The sequence below is a fragment of the Siphateles boraxobius genome, unplaced genomic scaffold, assembly GCF_051911475.1.
Source record: "Siphateles boraxobius isolate OS27281-9 unplaced genomic scaffold, OSU_SipBor_1 2, whole genome shotgun sequence".
NCBI lineage: Eukaryota > Metazoa > Chordata > Actinopteri > Cypriniformes > Leuciscidae > Siphateles > Siphateles boraxobius.
Genome location: NW_027508810.1, coordinates 15,973,826 through 15,995,386, shown reverse-complemented (window position 1 = coordinate 15,995,386; position 21,561 = coordinate 15,973,826). Strand labels below are relative to the sequence as shown.

Genomic DNA, 21,561 nt, shown 5'->3' with positions numbered 1-21,561 from the left:
GTATTTCTGGCTCTCAGACATTTCCTTCCGGACCTCAGAGGTCATTGTGTTCTAATTCAAACAGACAATACGTTGGTGGTCTCATATATAAATCGACAGGGGGGCCTGAGATTGCGCCCTCTATGCAGGCAATGCCAGTACACATTTCCCCTGATCGCTCTGCTTCCAGGGGTTCTAAAGAAGGTCCGGCGGCACGGGATCAGCTTGCTCCTAGTAGCCCCGTACTGGCCGGCCCGAGTATGGTTTTCAGACATAATATCTCTCCTAGCAGGCCCTCCGTGGCAAATGCCCATCAGGAGGGACCTTCTGTCTCAGGCCGGGGGCACAATATATCACCCTCGGCCGGAGCTGTGGAAGCTGTGGGTCTGGCCCCTGAGAGGGACCAACTCATAAATGCTGATCTCTTAACTGAGGTTGTTGAGACCATCTTAAACTCTTAAGGTCTATGTGGCAGCCATAGCTCAAGGGGTGGGTACTTTGGGGAGACACCAACTTATAGTACGTTTCCTTCGTGGAGCTAGGAGGATGAAGCCTGTTGTCCAGACCAGGGTTCCCACGTGGGACCTGGCAGTAGCACACTTCAAACCTTTGGACGAGGTGTCCGAGAAATATGTAACCCTGAAGGTAACCTTCCTGCTAGTTATTACGTCCCTAAAAAGAGCCGGGGACCTGCAGGTGCTATCTGTTGCTCCATCTTACCTCAAGTTCGCTCCTGGTAGAGTGAGAGCCATTTTCCACCCTAGACCCGGCTATGTGCCTAAAGTTCCTGCAAATGTGGGGACGGTCTGTAATCTTGCAAGCATTCCATCCTCCACCGCATGTGTCGGCTGATCAAGCTAAGCTACATCTGTTATGCCCGCTCCGAGCTCTGGAGGCCTGCATACGCAGGTCCTCGGGCTGGAGGAAGTCGGAACAGCTGCTTGTGTGTTTTGGGTCACCTAAGAAGGGTTCCCCTGTTTCTAAACAGACTATCAGCAGATGGATAGTAGAGGCTATTTCCTCAGCTTACGAAGCGCGCAACTTGCCTTCGCCTCTCCTGATAAGAGCCCACTCAAATAGAGGAGTGGCATCTCTAAAGCCCTACTAGCAGGGGTCTCCCTTTAAGAGGTCTGTGATGCCACTGGCCGGGCCTCCCCACACACCTTCATAAAACATTACAGTCTGGATCTGCCCTCTACACCGGGTTCACAAGTACCCTCGTCTTGAGTGTGCCAGATTACTTCACACCAGGGCATGTACTACTCAGTGTGGCGCAGTGGGCATTTCGTTCCCCAATGCGTCGATTCTCGATCCAGCGCAAGTTCCCTCGAAAGGGGGGGGCGAGACTCTGCGTCCCTCGGCCACACTTCCTGCGATCCTGAGAACAACTTGCTTCGACCAATCAGAAGCTGACGCTGTTGTGATCCGGCGTCCTTTTATAGCTTCCACATCACCGTCACATGCGAAGTCACGAGTGACATAATGACGCAACACCAATCGAGATTGGACTAGTTCCATACATGCTTCAGATGCGTCACGCTGAAGGCGTTCCCCAATGTGTCGATTCTTGACGCAGCGTCTCGTTCCCTGAGGGTTACAGTCGTAACCCGAGACGGTTTCTTGTTTGAGAACACGTTTCACTTAGCCCTCTGGGGTCGGCAAATGCGCCGGCCCTTTTTGCTCGATTTTTTTCACATAGCAGCAAAATAGACTGAAAATACTCTGTCATTTTTGGTCATACAGACTTAAGAAATATAAAAAAATAAACTGTTAAATGTCTACTTTTTTATGTGTCCACTTACAATCGAAATAAAACATTGTGCTTTTGTAAAATAAAGAAAATAAACAGGGTGTGCTTTCTGCCTCTAAGTCTCTGTGAACTTTTTTTCTGGAGCACGTCTCTAAACTTAAACAAAACTCAGCGAATACTATTCACCTAGGCATGAGCAATATATCTTTATAATAGTTTAAGTTTGTTCTTTTAAATTATCTAACTCAAAACTAAAATAAATATTCTCTGTTTATGTAATCTATATAAAAAGAGAGAGATGTCAGCCATTCTCATTATCGTTCTCGCAGCTTATTAATCTGCTAATTTATAACGCCCACGGAGAGCGCGCTATTCAAGCGCAAATGATCTGAGGCAACACATGCAAACGTGTAAACGCCCACATGAACTCAATAACACACCAAGTTTAATCGACAGATTAATGTACTATGTCGTCTTGCGAGGCTGTGAGGAACAATCCTGGGACGTTTACCTCAGAACATGTGCTGGTTTATTTTCATTTCAAGGAGCAACGGATCTAGACGAGAATTGTGAATAGTACGTTTTTTATTATTGTTCTTTGTTTTAATCACGGTATGGATTTGTGTCTGTTAACGCAAAAAGACTGTTTAAATTTGAACCATGTTTCTGTGTGTGAATGAATTAACAGCACAGATGGGTGCTGTTGTTTACTTTGTTACAGATGAAATATGAAAGAAAACATTTCGTAGTTTTGAATAGATTATAAAGTTTTTATTCTAAAATAGAACATAAGCTTTTGTTAGCCAGTTTCTGCTCATATGTTAAATATATAGTATGTTTTGTCAAAAATAAACTCATCAACTAAGATGTTATTATTGTGTTTGTTTCAATGTAGCCTAAGCCATATCAAACTAATGAATCCTTAACTTTAAAATATGTATGATAAAATGTATTGACCTACTTTAAAAAAGAATACTTAAGACGTGCTTAAGACTCAAAACGTGCTGTACAACATATAAATAAATGTATTGTTTTATGTATGTGATTAGGCAGGATGATTTTCAGATCATTTTGAAACAAAAACTCTAGGCGACAACATCCATTAGTCAAAAGTATTGTGGACACATATTTGTTTTGTGGCCTTATTTCAGAAACTTTAAGTTTTAGTTTTTTCAATAACCATGCATAAACAATATTCTCTCAAAAATACAAACATGTACATACATGTGGCTCACATATTATGGTAGCCCTGTTTGTGCTAAATAGAGTGTAATGACAAATTTGCCATTAATATGTTTATAAGCAACTGAAAAAAGCACAAATTTCAGGGCATGTCAAAACATCTCAGGGACCCCCAAAATACCTTAGACCCCAGAGGGTTCACTTAGATATACATCTCAACAGAGAAAAGACTATCGCAACATTTGTTTCATGCCAACTTTTCATTCAGTTTCTCACACAAAGTTGTTATATGGCTTTAAAAGACTTGTGAACCACTTTACTGCTACTTCTGTGGTGCTCTTTTGACATTTTAAAGCTCTCTGTTTATATTACACAGAAGAAACAAAGTCATAAAGGTTTGGAATGACACGAGGGTGAGTAAATTATAAGAGATTTGTCATTTTTGGATGAACTATCCCTTTAAACTCCTTTAATAATGTATGTTGATCTTACAGTCTAGTTCCTCGTAAGAGTTGGCTTCCATTTCCCATAAGGCTGTGGTACATCCGAACCCTGCCACAGAGTCTGGGGAGTCTTCGCTGGGCTGTGGGTTTCTGCAATAGTGTGCTGGACCTTCTCAGAGCCTGGGTTTTCACACACATCAAGACGCTAGGTGCATCATCTGGGTCATATCTTAGGAGAAGCACAGACATGTCAAGTTGTAGGCCTTTATTTGTTTTCATGTTGATTTATCTCTAGTTAATATACTTCTTAATTCTATTTCTTATTAAATAGTCTTTAAAAATAGAAATAGCAATAGAACAACTGTTTTGTTTAGTTTTTGTAGGTTTAGATATGAACTTTCCAAACTCCAAAAGACTTACAGGGCTCTCTCACTAAATCCCTGATGTCTCTGTTGCAGTGGCTTTGCTTGGATTGTCATAACACCCTTTAAATTAATCTTGTAGGCACTTGAGTCCTGGTAGAAGAAATGGCAAATTCATAACATGAGAACAAAATAACAGACAGAACCTCAACTTTGCAGCAAAGTGCATGTTTCTCTTAGAATGTCACCTGTACATTATTGCTGCATGTTGACAGGAATGTGGTTCTGCTACTAGAACCTCTGGACAACAGAAGGTGAGGTCCTTTAACTGGGATCTGAGGTGAAGGCACTTGACTGTAGCTCTCTAATGTTCTCCTCTGTGTTGTTCCATCTGATGCCAAAAGAACATTAGAAATTGAGGGAAATCTCCAACAATGCACTTAACTGCTGGCAAATTAGTAACAGAATTTCATTTTATAACTCAAAAATGCCACAGAGTAGCACAAAATCACATAGGGTCAAATACAGTTTATTCTGCTGATGCATCAAGGAGACTGTATTTGAGTTCCCTTTCGAGGGAACTCGAACTGCGTCGGTTACGACACTAGGGGAATGCCCTTCAGCGTAGCGCGTCTGAATTTATGAATGAAACCGAATCCAATCCTATTGGCGTTGCGTGATGTCATAGCGTGTGACGGCATAAGCGGATGTGTACAAAAGCACGCCGGCACACAGAAATGTCAGCTTTTTGCTATTCAGCAAGCGCTCTGTGTTGTATGTGAGAAGTTTTCTCTATGTGGTGTTGTATTGTCTGTTGCAAAGCATTATAATGGCAAGTGAGCAATTTAAAAAGTGTGTGTTTCCCTGCCCGCGCTACTTGACGGCCGGGGACACACACGAGATGTGTGTATCTTGTCTGGGAATGCAGGACGCCCAGGCAGCTCTCGAGGGGGCTGCTTGCGGTCATTGCGAATTGATGTCAGTCAGAGTGCTGCGTTCCCGCCTGGCTTTATTTAACGAAGATGGCCAGATGCGCGCTCCCCGCGGTTCAGGTCCCGCATCTGCCGAGGCGATGTGGCGGCTTCGATCGTGGGGCTCGCAGCGAGAGCTTTCAGAGGGAATCGAGACTGCCGAGTAGGGGTGGGAGTTGGCAAAAATGTGACGATTCGATAGTATTGCGATTTTTGGGCCACGATTCAATATTATTGCGATTCTCAATATATTGCGATACAGCAAGTATTGCGATTCGATTCTGCGATATTGCGATTCACGTCCCCCATATTATTCAAAGGCATTACAAAAAATTAGGAAAATAAGACCGCTCACCTCACTTTAAATGTCACATTTAATTCTGTAAACATTATCTTCTACACATTAACTGAAGTGCAAAAACTGAAAAACTTGTTCTTGAACATTCGGGACACATTGCAACACTGGTTTCATCACTTGCCCACCGCGGCACCGCAACAAAAAAAAAAAAAGTTTAAAGCGTTAAAAATGTTTAACGCAATTACGCAGTATCTGTTAAATCCTGCCTGTATTACACACACAAACACACACACGAGCCACAGAAAAGACGCGCGTCAGTATCAAGTTCTCTTTCGGGCTTGAACAAACCATAACACACACAAATTATGCCAAAATGTCAGTTTTGTCGAGTGTTCTCATAAGAGCAATCTTGAATTATTTAAATAAACGTAGAGATTTGTGAGAAAATGGGACGCGTGTCAGATCGCGTCTCTGTCCCACATTGCACTGCATTAACGAATGTACAGCTTATGTACGCTCAACGCCTGTCGCTCACTCGTTTTCATTCACTCCTTCAAGTGAACAGTATTAGTGGACTAACGTTAACTTAGGGAATAGGCCTAACTTAGTGAATGAGGGTTTAGAGGGCGATTTCAACCCATGTTCTCAAGCAGTGAAAAATAGAGGACAATGACAACGCGCTGACAGACAAGACCGAGCAGGTAATATTTAATTGAAACAAACAAAACTCACTGAGCTCCCAGCACATAACTTAAAATTATTTAAATACAATAGAGTAACATAAAGCAGACATAATAGAGTAACATAAACCTGAGAATAATCATAAAACCGAAATTTACCCACACTTTCGATTTGATCTCGATGAGGCACACCACTCGGCTCAAATTACACCTAATTATGACGAGCACATGGAGGTTGTAACGCGAGCTGTGGCCAAACTTAACTTTAGTTGGCCACAGGAAAGACAGGAAACGCGAGTCAAGAGTAAACTTGATGAACGTTTTCTGCAGCGTCGCGCACAACCTTCACGCCGGTCTCTTCCGTTTTTCCCGGATTTACACAATGAGTTGTGTAAATCCTGGAACAGGCCTTTTTTCAGCACGCCTGTTTAACCCTCCAATGTTAAATTACAGCAACATTGTGGGGGTTAGAGAAAACGGTTATGGGATGATGCCTCGGGTGGAGGAAGCTTTACCCAGTTACCTCTCACCCGACCTTGCGTCATCCCTCAAGACACCGGCATTGCCCTCCAAACCCTGTCGTACGACATCTGATTTGGTGGGCAGAGCTTACATGGCGGCAGGTCAGGGTGGTGCAAGCATGCATACTATGGCCATTTTGCAGGCGTACCAGGCCGACCTGTTAAGGGAGATAGACCAGGGTGAGGGTCCCACCCTCGACGAGTTTGCTGAGCTTCGCAGAGCCACAGGTTTGTCTCTCCGTGTTAACAAGGAGACGGCCCGCGCCATCGGCCGCTCCATGTCAGCACTGGTTGCCACGGAGAGGCATCTGTGGCTTAATTTATCAGGCATTAAGAAAAAGGACAGGGCCTTTCATCTTGACGCGCCTGTTTGTACCACTGGTCTGTTCGGCGAAGGCGTTAACGCAGTCGTCGACAGATTTCAGGAGACTAAAAAGCAGAGCGAAGCCTTCAAGCAATATCTTCCTCGTCGATCAAGGTCTAGGAGGTCTGCTTGGGAAAAGCAGCCTCAGCCCGCAGCGAGCTCCTCCTACCGCCAAAGCCAGAGGGAGAGCGTCGCCTCTAGAGGTCCCCCTCAAAGAGCTTGGGACTCTAGACAGCGCTCTCACCCACAGCCTCCTGAGAGGGCGGATCTGAGGACCGTCCTCCAGGCCAAGAAGGCAAAAGGAAACAGATCCTAACTACTATGAGACCTCCAAGGGCCGCCCGACCGCCAACCCGAGAGAGAGCGATTGAGGTCCCCTCTCTTGTTGGGCCCTCAGGAAGCTGGCGTCAGTATCCAGCTGTCTCTGACGCTTCGGGACATGCTAGCTCCCAGCGAGCACACACTGGTCTGTCTGCCCCAAAGGCTTGCAGTCAGGTTCAGGTTCGCACACTGTAGGTCGTTGTCGTTTCTACCCTGCCGGTCCTCCGCTTCAGGGGGCCGTCAAAGACCTGCACAAAACACTGGACACCAGCCCCGAGGGAAAATTGGGTACAGACTGTAGTTCCAGGTCCGCCCACCAAAATTCAACGGGGTGGTCTGGACTTTAGTGCACCCAGAGCAGGGTCTGGTGTTGGAACAGGAAGTTCACTCGCTGCTGGCAAAAGGGGCCATAGAGCATGTTCCCCCACCAGTCAGGGAGTCCGGGTTCTACAGCCGGTACTTCATAGTTCCCAAGAAGGATGGAGGGTTGCGTCCAATTTTAGATCTGAGGCACTTGAACCGGTCTCTGAGGAGGTTCAGGTTCAAGATGCTCACCATTCCTATCATCGTGAGTCAAATCCAATCCGAGGATTGGTTTGTCAAAATAGATCTAAAGGACGCATACTTTCACGTCTCCATCCTTCCGTCTCACAGGAGGTTCCTGAGGTTTGCTTTCGGGGGCGAAGCATACCAATATCGGGTTCTTCCATTTGGCCTAGCACTCTCCCCTCGCACATTCACCAAGTGTATGGATGCAGCTCTGGCCCCACTGAGGCTCCAGGGCATCCGCGTGCTGAACTACATCGACGACTGGCTTATCTTGGCCTAGTCTCGATAGTTGGCAGTTCGGCATCGAGATGTCGTCCTTGGCCACATTCAGCACTTGGGGTTGAGACTCAACACAAAAAAGAGCGTGTTGACACCCGCCCAACGGACTACGTTCTTGGGGGTGGTGTGGGACTCGACGACAATGCAGGCACGAATGTCTCCCGCACGCATCGAGTCCATATTGACCACACTAGCCAGGGTGAAGCACGGCAACACCATCACAGTGAAACATTTCCAAAGAGTGTTGGGTCTCATGGCAGCAGCGTCCAGCGTGATACCTTCTGGCCTGCTACACATGAGGGCCTTGCAGTGGTGGTTGAAAGCCAAGGGGTTTTCCCCGAGGGGAAATCCGTTCCACACGATAAGGGTTACGCGCAGGTGCCTTCGTTCCCAATCGATATGGAAGAAGCCTTGGTTTCTGTCCTAGGGTTCAGGTTGGGAGCGTTATGTCGCCGAATTATTGTTTCGACAGACGCCTCCCTCACGGGTTGGGGCGCGGTCATGGACGGCCGCTTTACGAGTGGTCTCTGGAAGGACCATCATTCCTCCTGGCACATAAATTGCCTGAAAATGTTGGCGGTTTTCCGAGCTCTGAGGAGTTTTCTGCCAGACCTCCATGGTCACCATGTTCTCGTGAGAACCGACAATACGTCAGTGGTGTCCTATTTAAACCGACAGGGGGGTCTGAGGTTGCGCCCTCTGTGCTGACTGGCGCATCAGATCCTCCTGTGGTCCCAGCGGACACTGTCATCTCTCAGGGCGATGTATGTCCCAGGGGACCAGAACCAAGGAGCAGACGTACTGTCGAGGCAGGTGCTGAGAATGGAGACTCCACCCCGAGACGGTGGAGTTGATATGCAAGAGGTTCGGCCCAGTGGACGTGGACCTATTTGCATCTCGAGAGACGACACACTGTTCACTGTGGTTCTCCCTCACACATCCAGCCCCACTGGGGTTGGATGCCATCGTGCAGACGTTGACGAGTCTGCGTCTGTACGCCTTTCCCCCAATCGCTCTGCTCCCAGTAGTTCTGTAAAGGGTCAGTCGGGATGGGGTCAGCCTACTATTAGTAGCCCCGTTTTGGCCGGCCCGAGTATGGTTTTCGGACATCATCCTGCTTCTGGCAGTTCCGCCATGGCAGATACCTCTGAGGAGGGACCTGTTGTCTCAGGCAGGGGGCTCAGTTCTCCACCCTCGGCCCGAGCTGTGGAAACTGTGGGTCTGGCCCCTGAGGGGGCACAGTACCTAGAAGCCGGCCTGTCAGCAGAAGTGGTTGAAACTATACTCACTTCCAGAGCTCCCTCCACGAGGAAGTTATACGGCCTTAAGTGGAATGTTTTTTCCATTTGGTGCAGAGAGCGCAATTTGGACCCAGTTCACTGCCCAGTGGCTTCAGTACTGGAGTTGCTCCAAGACCGCTTTTCTGCCGGGCTTACCCCGTCCACACTCAAGGTTTATGTGACTGCCTTTGCGGCATTCCATGCTCCTCTGAGTGATGATCCTCTGGGGAGGCATCACTTGGTTGTACGTTTCCTCTGTGGAGCCTGGAGGATGAGACCTGCGACTCGCACCAGGGTTCCCTCTTGGGACCTGGCAGTGGTTCTCAAGGGCTGGCCGAGGCCCCCTTCGAACCACTGGAGTCGGCCGAGGCCAAGAACCTTTCGTGGTGGTCTTTTTGTTGGCCATTACTTCTCTGAGGAGGGTAGGAGATCTCCAGGTGCTCTCTATTTCCAATGGGTGCTTGGAGTTTGCTCCAGGCAACATTAAGGCCATCTTACACCCCAGGCCCGGCTATTTGCCCAAGGTTCCATCTAATGTGGCATGGCCTTTGGTTCTGCAGGCATTTCATCCTCCACCTCATGTGACGGCAGATGAGGAGAGACTTCATCTGCTCTGCCCTGTCAGAGCAATGCAGAGTTATATCCAGAGGTCCTCCTCATGGCGGAAATCGGACCAGTTGCTGGTGTGTTTCGGGTCGCCCAAGAAGGGGCTTCCCGCCTCAAAGCAGACCATTAGCAACTGGATCGTTCAGACTATTTCCCTGGCTTATTAGGTGCGCAATTTGCCTTCACCTATGGCCGTGAGGGCTCACTCCACCAGAAGCATAGTATCCTCTAGAGCCCTCCTTTCAGGGGTTTCTATACATGACATATGTGAGGCGGCTGGCTGGGCCACTCCGCACACATTCATGAAGTTTTACAGTCTGGACTTTCCCTCTTCACCCGGTGCACGAGTGCTTTCGTCCTAGATTGTGCCTGAATACAGCTTCACACTAGGATGAGCGGGGTTCGTTGTGGTATAGTGGGCATCTAATTCCCCTAGTGTCGTAACCGACGCAGTTCGAGTTCCCTCGAAAGGGAACGTCTCGGGTTACGTATGTAACCCTTGTTCCCTGAGAAAGGGAACGAGACACTGCATCGGTTCGCCACACCTCACCCCGCCTGGAGCACTTGCTTCATAGCAAAAGCTGACATTTCTGTGTGCCGGCGTGCTTTTGTACACATCCACTTATGCCGTCACATGCTACTTCATCACGCAACACCAATAGGATTGGATTCGGTTTCATTCATAAATTCAGACGCGCTATGCTGAAGGGCATTCCCCTAGTGTCGTAACCGACGCAATGTCTCGTTCCCTTTCTCAGGGAACAAGGGTTACATACGTAACCCGAGGCGTTTTCTATCATTGATCATTAATCTTTGAATATGTTTTTTATTTATTATTTACATATTTACTATATCAAAGGGCTCACTCATTTTTATCATGGTTTCCACAAATACTTTATATTAAGAAGCACAACTGTTTTCAACATTCTATTAATAATAAGACATATTTCTTGAGCAGCAAATCAGCTTAGAATGATTTCTGAAGGATCATGTGACACTGAAGACTGGAGTAATGACAGGAATTCCATCACAGGAATAAATGACATTTTAAAAAAATATTAACATGGAAAGCGGTTATTTTAAATTGCAATATTATTTCACTGTATTACCATTTTTACTGTATTTTTGATCAGATAAATGCAGCCTTGGTGAGCATAAGATAATTCTTTTAAAAAATATTAAAAATCTTACCGACCCCAAACTTTTAAACACTAGTGTACATACATGGACTAAAAGCCACAAAACTCCATTTTCATTTCCAAGGGGTCTTTATGCATGCAAAAACTGTGTTCTTTACCCACCCAAGATTTATTGATCACACATGCACTGTTGGCTAATTGTTAAGTTGGTTTCAGTAATTCAGACACACCCGGGAGTTGTTTCTCCCAGTACTTATGTAAGAGATCCTCTAGAAGACCCACCACCTCCCTCCACACGTCATCAAACAGCTCATCTGCAACAGCGTCGCGGATGCATGCATGAGGGGATACTGGTGGGACTCCACCCCTGGGGGCCATGGATGAAGACTTCCTCTGATCCACCTCCTCATCCTCCCTACAGTCAAAACAATTACAGAGCTACAATAAATTATTCCCTTCTGACAGGATGCCTTAAAACGGGTGGACACTATTATGAGTCTTGATGGTTTTATTCACCAGTAAAACTGCAGAAAACATGATGTAATAACAAGGCTGTATAGTATTTGTAGAATTTAGATGGCCAGTTACTGAATATCTATTGAAATGCTAAAGAAAAGAAAAAAATACTATTTTTGATTCAATGGGAATCAAATTAGTGTAAGGTAGACTGGGGCTAATTTTTGCAATGTCTATTGTAATCACAGTCAGTTCTTTTTGCTAAAAATCTTGTTTGTTGTTTTCAACATAGTTCAAAACCCTCCTAAATGCCAACATTCTAAATAGTAATAATAAAAAAAATTCTAACTAAAGTTTTGGGGAAAGTGTTCAATTCAGGCTTTTTAGAGGCCAATCATTTAAGGAATTTGTTCTTTCAAAATAAACCCTCTACTGAGGGATATTAGAGATTAAAAAGTGTGACAACTTGCCCCAGTCTTCCCTATAATTATGCTTTGTTCATGAAGAAAAAAAAGCAAACAATCTCTTCTGTTGCATTATAATAGAGGGGTATGATAATATATGGACCCTTTTTACAGACTGTGATGACACATTTTAACAGTCATCAGCATCGTAAATATATATATATATATATATATATATATATATATATATATATATATTATAAATACATGTACATTTATAACACTATACTTTGTATTATATTACCTTTGCATCCAATTACAAAAAACTAGTTAACGCTAATGTGAGGGAGTTTCTAATACAGTGGCTGTGGGAGTGACGGTAAAATTGACGTCTACTGACTGCCATTATCAATCTTTCTCTATATTTTTTTCTTTTCAGCAGGTTTTTCTTTTGCTATTTGATCAAATGGGAACACAAAAATAGAATTAATTCAATTTATCATAGAAGTTTAACCAACTATGACAACTGCAACTTCTGAGAAACCCAGAAATGTGAAAAGGGTAAATTAAGTACATGAATCTTGGAAAAAAGTTTGTAGGCAGATTAAGTAAAAGACAACTTGTGACATACATTTCTTTTCCATCATAAGCTAAAAACTCCTCTATGCTGCCCTCTGCTTCATACACCTCCTCTTCCTCAGTGAGGTAGAGTGAATGTTCAGAGAGAGGAGAGCTGGGGCTTTGGACAGACTGCTCACACCAAAGGCCTGGGGCCAGACTGCGGCCTGCTACATACAGCCTGCAGTCAGAGAGAGAGAGACAGAGAGAGAGAGAGAGAGAGACAGAGAGAGAGAGAGAGAGAGAGAGAGAGAGAGAGAGAAATGAGGGAGGAAGCAAATCCTTGCCACAGCCAGCCCAGACTGATAAATGCATTGCCGGTGGACATGTTCAGTGCAGTGTCTTCAGAACATATTGCATATTTTTAATCAGGTGAGAGGCCTCATCCTTAAGGGTTGGTTTTATGTGTTATATCAAATGTATAATGTATGATAGGCTTCGGTGCATATTTCAAAACAATAGATAAGTGCAGTCAAGCAAAAAGAAAGAGCTAAACCCAGAAACAAATCAATAGAGTGAGCTCATTAATCCAGAGATAAAGGACCCCGATATTTTTTGGTAAAATAAAACTGACCTCAAAAAGTTCAGGAGTAACTCCAGCGATAAACAAAATACTGTGATAATTGTATAAAGCCAAGGAATTGTTGAAGAAAATTAGACATACATATAGATATAAAAAAATTATTATTATATATCAGATTGGATTAGATTAGATTATTCAAAAGTTTGGAGAATTTGATTTTTTTTAAAAATGTTTTTAACAGAAGTCTCTTATGCTCCCCAAGTCTGCATTTATTTGATCAAAAATATAGTAAAACAGTAATATTATAAATGTTAAAATAACTGTTGTCTTTTTAAAAATATTTTTAAAATGAACATATTCCTATGATTGCAAAAATTTACTTTTTGCAATTATTCCTGTGATTTCTTACTAACTGCTAACTTTTGAACAGTAGTGTATCTAATTATTTTCTTTAAATTAATTAATTGAAGTTATGACACCCGGCTTGATGTCAAAGCATGTCATACAAAAAAGCCATGAAACAGACAGAAAGTAATCAAATACAGTTGTTTGAAAACAAATAGCTGAGGTTTCTATTGTACCCAGATAAGTTTTACGGGTTGTTTGAAACCATCTACACTGTCCCTCATCAGACAGATCTCCATCACTGCTATGCCCGGAGTGGAGACTCAAGTGGACAATCAGCCTTGTCAACCACTCTTTCAAATTGTAGTACAACTATTAAATAGATCATCATTTAAATCACAATTTCATTCATTCTGTTTTCAAAGAGAAAAATATTTGTATAGCTGAAACCATAAAAGTAACACTCCTCAGAGCTGTTTTTTTTTTAAAGTCAAGTCAAGTCAAGTCAAGTCATCCTCATTTATATAGCGATTTTAACAATGTAGATTGTTTCAAAGCAGCTTTACAGAGATAAACATATAATTTAAGGTAACAGAGATTGGTTTGGTTTTATAGTGGCTCTTGAAAAATGTTTTTTCCAGCTAAAGTTAGTTTTGATTGATTCACTTCCGTCTAAATGATCATTTGTTATTAAATTAGGGGTTGCGAAGACGACACCGTTCTCTCTAAACAGACTTTAAACGTGAACCTGTGATAGACGTGCGCATTAAGAATTGATTCTATAGTTATGTGCGTTTGAATATATGTGCGCAGGTTTGTAATTCCTTACAAACCATGCCTAAACAAACTACTTGTCTATAAATTTTGATGCAGAGGTTAAACCGAAAACAACTAAACAAACCGAAACATAAAATCTAACCCATGTGTTTTTGTAATTTTAACTGTTATTTAATTTTATTGAGAGGCTTACTCGCTGTGGTCTTCCCTCTTGTCCAGACAGGTGGGTGTGGAGAAGGAATAGGTTCTGGCACTGGACTCATGTCTGCAGATGTACTGAACACCCTCCAGTTTGGGAGGCTCCAATTGGTTTCCTAAAATTCTGTGGTCAAAGATGCAACATAACGAGACAGTATCAGTTAGCAGGGCTGTGCAATGCTGTGTAATGCATTATGAATTTTTATTTGGAAATTGTCTTTGAGATTAGCACAATCATTTGGTAATAGCGACACCTACAGGTGAACAATGTGTAGTGTTGTTTTGAACCATGTAGCTACAATAGCTGTGTCAATATCAGAATGCACAGGGACTAAGAGGTGTCTGATCGGAAATAATATTTGCTTAAAATGTCTCCAAATGTCTCCTCAATTTCTGATTAGGAGGCGCCAGGGTATGTTGTTTGTTTTTTTGGATTTTGTCTATTAATTTATAAGATAAATGTACTAGCGGTGTGGTTCAGTAAGCTGTGGACATGGCTAAACTGTGCCTTGGAAAATGCACTCACACATTATGCATCTAAATGTAATTGCATTTATCTTCAGTTTTTCACAGTGTCATAATGGTGTCAAGATGGTATGATGACGCCGGAGCTGACCCTTTATGAAAGAAGATATTAAACATTATGACATCCGTTGAAGCGATTCAGAAGAAAACAGTTGTGGTGCTTAATATTTTTTGGTGGAAACTTTAAACTGATCTTTTTTCTTCAGGATTATAAGATGAATATAATTTTGAATAGAAAGCATTTTCTTTAATTCAATTTATTAACTTTAAAAACTAAGTTTGCCTAACCCTTTTAGCCTCAGAGCAGTCAAAATTCTCTCACAAATCTCTCTTTGCTCAAAGGACCTGTACCTGAGATGAGGGGTGTGTCCGTTCCACTCCTCACACTCCTCCTGCAGGGACTCCGAGCGGCTGCTTACTCTCCTCTCATACAGGAGCTCATCCACAGAGTTAAAGAGCTGACGCACACGCTGAGTATTCGCCCGCTCAAACTCCTGCATGCAAGAAAAAAACAAACACTAAAACATTCAATAAAAACAGATGAGGAGATTGTGCTAGCAGCTTGTGATGCATTTGCAATAATAAAAGTTAGACACATGCACTAACAACAGGAAACTGTGAGAGAGTTTAAATCGATAAACAGAAAAATGCCCTGTTGTAGGTGTTTTCAGATGTTTTTTTGTTTTTTTTAGCTTTTTCATCAAGGTTAGGCAACATTCAGAATTTTAGAATGAACTCCCATTCAATTAATGAGGTTTATTTACCGTATTTCATTTTTTAGATTTTTTAGTTCATGAGAACTTGAATTTAATTGGCCACAATCCACAGGAAGCTCAATTGGAATTTGAATTATATATAAAAGCATAAACATGCTGTCATAGAAATACATTTTCAAAAACAATAATTATAAATCAGCATTTTTTCTTTACATAGCCTTATTAAATCTGGATTCAACATTAGAAATAATTAAATTATTTCAAGTTAATATTTAAAGAAAAAAAATCAGTAAATTCCTTTGTCATTCCGATTCCAATTCCAATTGAGCTTCCTGTGGATTGTGGCCAATTAAATTCAAGTTCTCATGAACTAAAAAATCTAAAAATTAAAATGCGGTAAATAAACCTCATTAATTGAATGGGAGTTGATTCTAAAATTCTGAATGTTGCCTAACCTTGATGAAAAAGCTAAAAAAAACAAAAAAACATCTGGAAGAAGAACAGAGGCATTACATCATATCTCCAGGAGCAGATGGAGCTGTGGTCTGTGGAGAGACCGGGGCCAGTGCCTGGGCTGCCGGAGCGGGAGGGGAGGTGGCTCACGGGGGTAGTGCCACCGGCAGACGACTGACCACATGATGAGATACTATCAATGAAGAAATGAGGCATTACTCTAAGGACTCTGTTTTCTACTTTAAAATGTCATTAATATGTTGTAGAGCTAAAACCATACAATAAGTTCTGAATATTCCGAAATGAGAATAATGATTTTACCTGAGCCTGAGCCCACTGTTTGAGACCCTGTTGACACTTCTGGTGAAGGGGGCAGCCACTGCATTAATGCTTTTGCTAGGTTTGTTGAGCAGCTTTTTCCTAATACATGACATGGGAATAAGAATGAAGATGGGTCCATACAGTTAATGAAAACAGGTCCATTTATGACTTGTACAGAACACATCCTGCAGTGATACAGTACATTCAGAGCCATTTATGAACTGAAAAGCACAATAAGCGTCCTTTGGTTAACATGCTAAACTTCATTTAAAACTAATTTAAAATGGATTCTGCTAATTGTGTTATAATAATTGCAAGCAGGCAGCTATTAAAACCTCAATATTATTTTAGAAACTACAGTACATAATTATTATTATTTTTGTCTTTTAGCAGGACTATTTAAAATGAACTAATCAAGGCAAAGAGCTAAAAGAGCTTTTGCTATGAAAAGCATATCCACCTGCAGGTATAAGAGGGTCACATGATGCTGTCGCCTTCAAGCTTTCACTCTTTGTCTCAAACTGCCTCTAATCTATCAGACAATTATGTCATGAATAATTTAAACAGTACAAGATCAAGGTACAATATACAGGCATGTTGGAGTGTCACATTTATCACTATGACAACCAGAAGCTTTATCTGAAAATGTTAGTAAAATAAAGAACAGAGAAACCATTAATTTATTTGAACCAAAGTTCAGTGCTTATTTCACAATGCTTTATATAATTTTAAATATCTCTTTTGGTCTATTAAGATTCGTCACCATTCAGTATCAGTGTTTATCAAGACCTTTATGAACAAAATAACAGTTGGTTATAACTGTAACCCACAAAAAAAAAAAATTCAAAGGATTATTCAAACCAAATGACAGCAATATGTCACATAAATGACAATTGTAATGGGATTATTGAAGTTACAACTTGAAAAGTTATAAAACATTTGTGATTGTTCCTTCAAAAATGCTACAACGTCACAAACAACTTACCCAATTACAATGAGTCCAGCATGTCTGTCATGGCACACTGCCCTGCAGCTGTCTGGGTAGTAAGAGAGTACAGGAGGTACATGTAGGGTGGCCAAATACGAGGCCCACCCAAAGCCCAGTGCACTGTGCATGGGTAAATTACTCCTATCAGTGGTACCCAGCCAAATAGCTTAAAGAAAAAACAGCAACATTCACACTTTCAGATCAGCCATCAGAAATGTGTGACTTCTTGTTTCCCCTGCAGGTCAACATGAATGTCCTTGTCATCCTCCCGCCCAGCGCAGAAGTGCCTCTGATCTGTTCATTCAGCTCCATCAAGGGAGTGTTTGGACAAGCTACAGTGGCACAGCACAGGTGCATGAATGTCCCCACCCTCCCCCGGATGACTCACAGATGTACACACCTTACCATCCATCCCAGAGGACTTATTCTTTTTCCGTACGATTTTTTTTTCCATCCTGGAGTATAACCAATCTCTAGAAACCCTTAGAAAATGTTTCTAGGAATAAGACTAGATTACATTTTAAGAATATATATATATATATATATATATATATATATAGTTGGAAGTGGAATGATGATACAGATGCTGATTAAACTCCTCCCACTGAAAGAAAGGCTTTTGGTCTGCAGTGATGGCTTATTTTTGTAGGCCAACCTACAGTATATCACACTGCATTTCATTGATTTGATTTATTTATATAGCACAAATAAACACAGCAGAAGTTGACCACTGTGCTTTACAAGACAAGAATCCAGGATACATGAAAGGAAGAGCAAAATACCATTAACATATAATGTAATAAAACCATATAGATTTAGTGAAATGCCCGGTCAAAAAGATACATCTTTAACTTAAATTTAAACTCATGTACAGAGGACAAAGATCTCAGGGATACAGGGAGGCTATTCCACAGCCTGGGGCCGACAGTGCAAAAGCACGATCCCCTCTCGACTTTAGTCGTGCATGTGGCTGGGACAGATTATAGCTGCTTGTGAACCGTAGACATCACACTGGTTCCCTATTGGATTATAGGCCTTTGAATTATAGCAAAAAATAAGCTCTGTGATCAACAAAAGTTTATGATACTAACACATTTTGTCCATCAAGATAATTTTCACAAATTAACTGTTAATTTTAATTAATTTTCACTGTTGTTTTTTTTTTTTTTTTGCAAGAGCGCGATTATAAACACAACAAGGCTGTGAAAGCGGATTAGCACGCAGATTAGTTTACCTGTTAGGTGTGATTATGTTTAATGTCCCTGACAACATCCCATTCAGCAACTGCCTTTTTCAAGACATTTTTCAACAGGTATTGTTGGTGTGTTTTATGATGTAGAATAAAATGTGAAAATATCTTCACCACAGACCTTATAAAATCCCAAAAAAACATTGACTTGGGGACGATGAAACCGGAAGTGCTAAAATGCTAGTTAGTTAATTTCACACCTTTTCTGTTTTCCCTTCATTGCTCCCTGTCTTTATAAGCCCTTGGTTTTCTCAGTTTGGTTTTCTCCATTACGTTACACAATGTGTAGTTGCTTTATTCTAATTTCTCCTGCGGATTCTCCTTGTTGATAAAAAGGACTTTTGAAAACCCTTTGATTTTTGCGTGTTGTCCTACACGTTACAATAGCATGTATTTAGTTAATTTATTTATTTTATTGAATTAATTTCAGGTTAAAGTTTTAAAGAGAAAGATCAGACAAAAATATTACCATACAGTAAAAATAGCACAGTTTGACTTACAAATAAGGTAATGAAAGTTGCAAACCTATAGGATATTGCAATAATGCCGTATATAATGCCCTTTCCAAAAAGCATTTTATGTCATCTACTTGATATTTCTCTTAAACGTTAACAAAGATAACAAAGACAACAAGAGCACTCTGTGCACATGGGAGCACAAACTGACACCACAGCTACAGAAGAAGTAGCACAGAGAAAGGGGAAAACTAATTAGCAGCGGGTGAGGACTTCAACGGTTGGCAGGGGTCAACAAGGAAGCCCAGCATCAGTGGTGGCTCAGGTTTCTCTCACAGAGCAAACAGCAAATAATTTCAGCAGGTTGAACGCCAGGGCCTAATGAAACATGCATGACCAGCATGGCAGCAGAAAGCCTCAGCTGACTGACATGGATTCTTTCTCGTGTCTGCCTTTTAGCAGCAAGCACAAAGGGACAGTGATTTTACTCAGTACAAGCCTGTCAAATGTTACACCTTTACAAAGTTCAGATAAAACATCAAACCTTGTCACTTTTTGCATATGATGGTATACAAAAGACAGTACGGGGATATTGGCATAACAAGAACTGCAATGATCTAAACTAATCAATCAATCAATCAATATATAAATTGTATTTCATTAACAATAATATTTCAAACAAATAAATTGTATGTGCCGTGAGGAAGAGTTAAGTGTAACTATAAAACAAATATATTTTCGTAGTGATATTTAACCATACATTATCTATATAAAAACACAGTAAATGTATTCTTAAACTCTTCTTAAGCACAACAGTGCTCAGTTTCACTCATTAAACAATTTCCAAGGCTTTGTATAGGCATAATTCCATTTCTCTTTTATTCAGAATAATTTACAGTGTCTGAAAGGCAGTAGCCCTTTTTTATCTTTATTTTTATAAAACTGGATTGAAGGAAAGATACACATTTGTCTGCTTCATTTCTTTTGTTAAAGATCAGCTCTAGAGAGGGATTTCAGTCGTAACTAAATGCTGGTGTAGATTGAGCAATTAGATATGCTCGTGCCAGAGGAAAGACTATACCCTGATTCGATGACATTAGTCTTATATTAATTAGTTATCAAGTAGTGAGCACAATTCAATTAAACATTGAAGGTCTTGCCATGAAAGAACACAGTCTTGACTATTTTCTAAGTGTTAATGTAGGCTACAGTAGCACTAAATAAAAGTGTTAACGTTAACGTTACCCCTTATTCCTCAAGTAGGCTAGCAATGTGTTGCTGCTAGCTACAGTAGACTTAACTTTTTCCCTAGACAGACAGTAAACCCCAATATAGCCTACCTAAACTTGAATAACAAAGACATTTTAAATATTATTCTCAAATAATCTACAAGTTATTGTTCTAAAACTTGAATGAATGTTTGACACACATGTATGATGTAGGCGAAAGAGAAGGCGCTTACTTCCAGCTGTCATCACTCTCTCGAATCGGACTCATATTGTCCTGAGCTCTTCTTGTCCTCTTCCATTGAAGTGTTCGCTCCGAGTCTAGCGGGGACTTTTCGAAATCACAGTGATACATTCTGTCCGGAAAGCCATGCTGGTACTTCGGTCCGGTAGAGCCGCCGCTTGGCTCAATGCATTCTACAGTCACCTGCATTAATGACTGTGACTGACAGCTTCACCGCGCTGATAACGAGAGCTGCGCGCGCTCCGCGTAGACTCCAGACAAAGCAGATGACAAGCTCTCACTCACCGAACGAGACGCTGTTACTACCTGCCATTAACATTATCTTCGACATTAACCACAGTTCGAATTCTGGGGAGGCTGACTCGACGGAAGAAAAACACTAGGTTGAGGGGTAGGCCTACTCAGAAGTGAGTAACTACTCGTTTACAAACCTACACGTATTAAAACGAACTTTAAGTAGCCTAATCACAAAATATTAGCAAGTTAGTCGGCTCGCTAACAAAAGTCGAGAAGGTAACCGAAGTTCCTTTCTAGTGCTTTCGGTTAAATTTCGTTCCGAACGATACATCAACAAAACACAATGAATACTTTATTTAACAGTATTTATTCGTCACGGACACGGTTTATATAGGCCTAATTAAAGATAACAACACACAATGTAAAACCAATTTAAGCTCTAGCCTACTCTCGAGAAAATTTAATTATATAGGGGCCTATAATAGTAAAAGTAGTTATTTACTATTCTTTAAATATATTGTTATACTTACAAAATATAAATAACAAGCCAACAGATGCAAAATAAACGTTGAAATACACCAAGAATGCTATCACCTAGGTGCAATTTACACTTAGAACACTAGATAGAGCCATAGAACAGCAGATGTTAGTGTTACATTTGTTTGCTCTTAGCACTACTCGCATCAAGTTCTTCTTCTTCTTCTTCTTCTTCTTCTTCTTCTTCTTCTTCTTCTTCTTCTTCTTCTTCTTTCTAAATAATTCAACGTGTTTTCAATATTGGAAACATTAAACGACTTCAATAGCAATTAAAGAGTTGGCTATTTAGGTAGGCTAATATGCCGCATAACCTCCTGAGATTTGCTTCATTAGGCTTCTGTGTAAATTAGCTTTGAGAAAAGGGGACATGTCTTTACAAATAAAAACCTAGGCTATTTATATATGTACTGTACTGTATAAATCCTGTATCTGTCAATATCTCTTGATAGAAGGGCAAATAGTCCATATTTTCTGCTATAAAATTGAAAGCTTAGGGAAAATAAATTGAAGTAATTGTAGTAATATGAGGGAAAATAAAAATAGACAAAACATCAGCTGTTATGGA

General features: G+C 41.4%; 1 protein-coding gene across 1 annotated transcript in view; it reads right to left on the bottom strand.

Annotated features, from left to right (window-relative positions):
- Positions 1-20,511, bottom strand: part of fam149a (family with sequence similarity 149 member A) — a 30,257-nt gene extending 9,746 nt beyond the window's left edge. The window contains exons 1-10 of the mRNA XM_077236064.1: positions 20,215-20,511; positions 16,067-16,159; positions 15,800-15,932; positions 14,922-15,064; positions 14,041-14,169; positions 12,216-12,383; positions 10,955-11,139; positions 3,965-4,107; positions 3,775-3,869; positions 3,404-3,583 (exon numbers count right to left, since the gene is read on the bottom strand). Of these exons, the coding sequence (XP_077092179.1) occupies positions 3,404-3,583; positions 3,775-3,869; positions 3,965-4,107; positions 10,955-11,139; positions 12,216-12,383; positions 14,041-14,169; positions 14,922-15,064; positions 15,800-15,932; positions 16,067-16,159; positions 20,215-20,411 (1,466 nt within the window). The 5' untranslated portion in view covers positions 20,412-20,511. The remainder of the gene's footprint in view (positions 1-3,403; positions 3,584-3,774; positions 3,870-3,964; positions 4,108-10,954; positions 11,140-12,215; positions 12,384-14,040; positions 14,170-14,921; positions 15,065-15,799; positions 15,933-16,066; positions 16,160-20,214) is intronic.
- Positions 20,512-21,561: the final 1,050 nt, after the last annotated feature.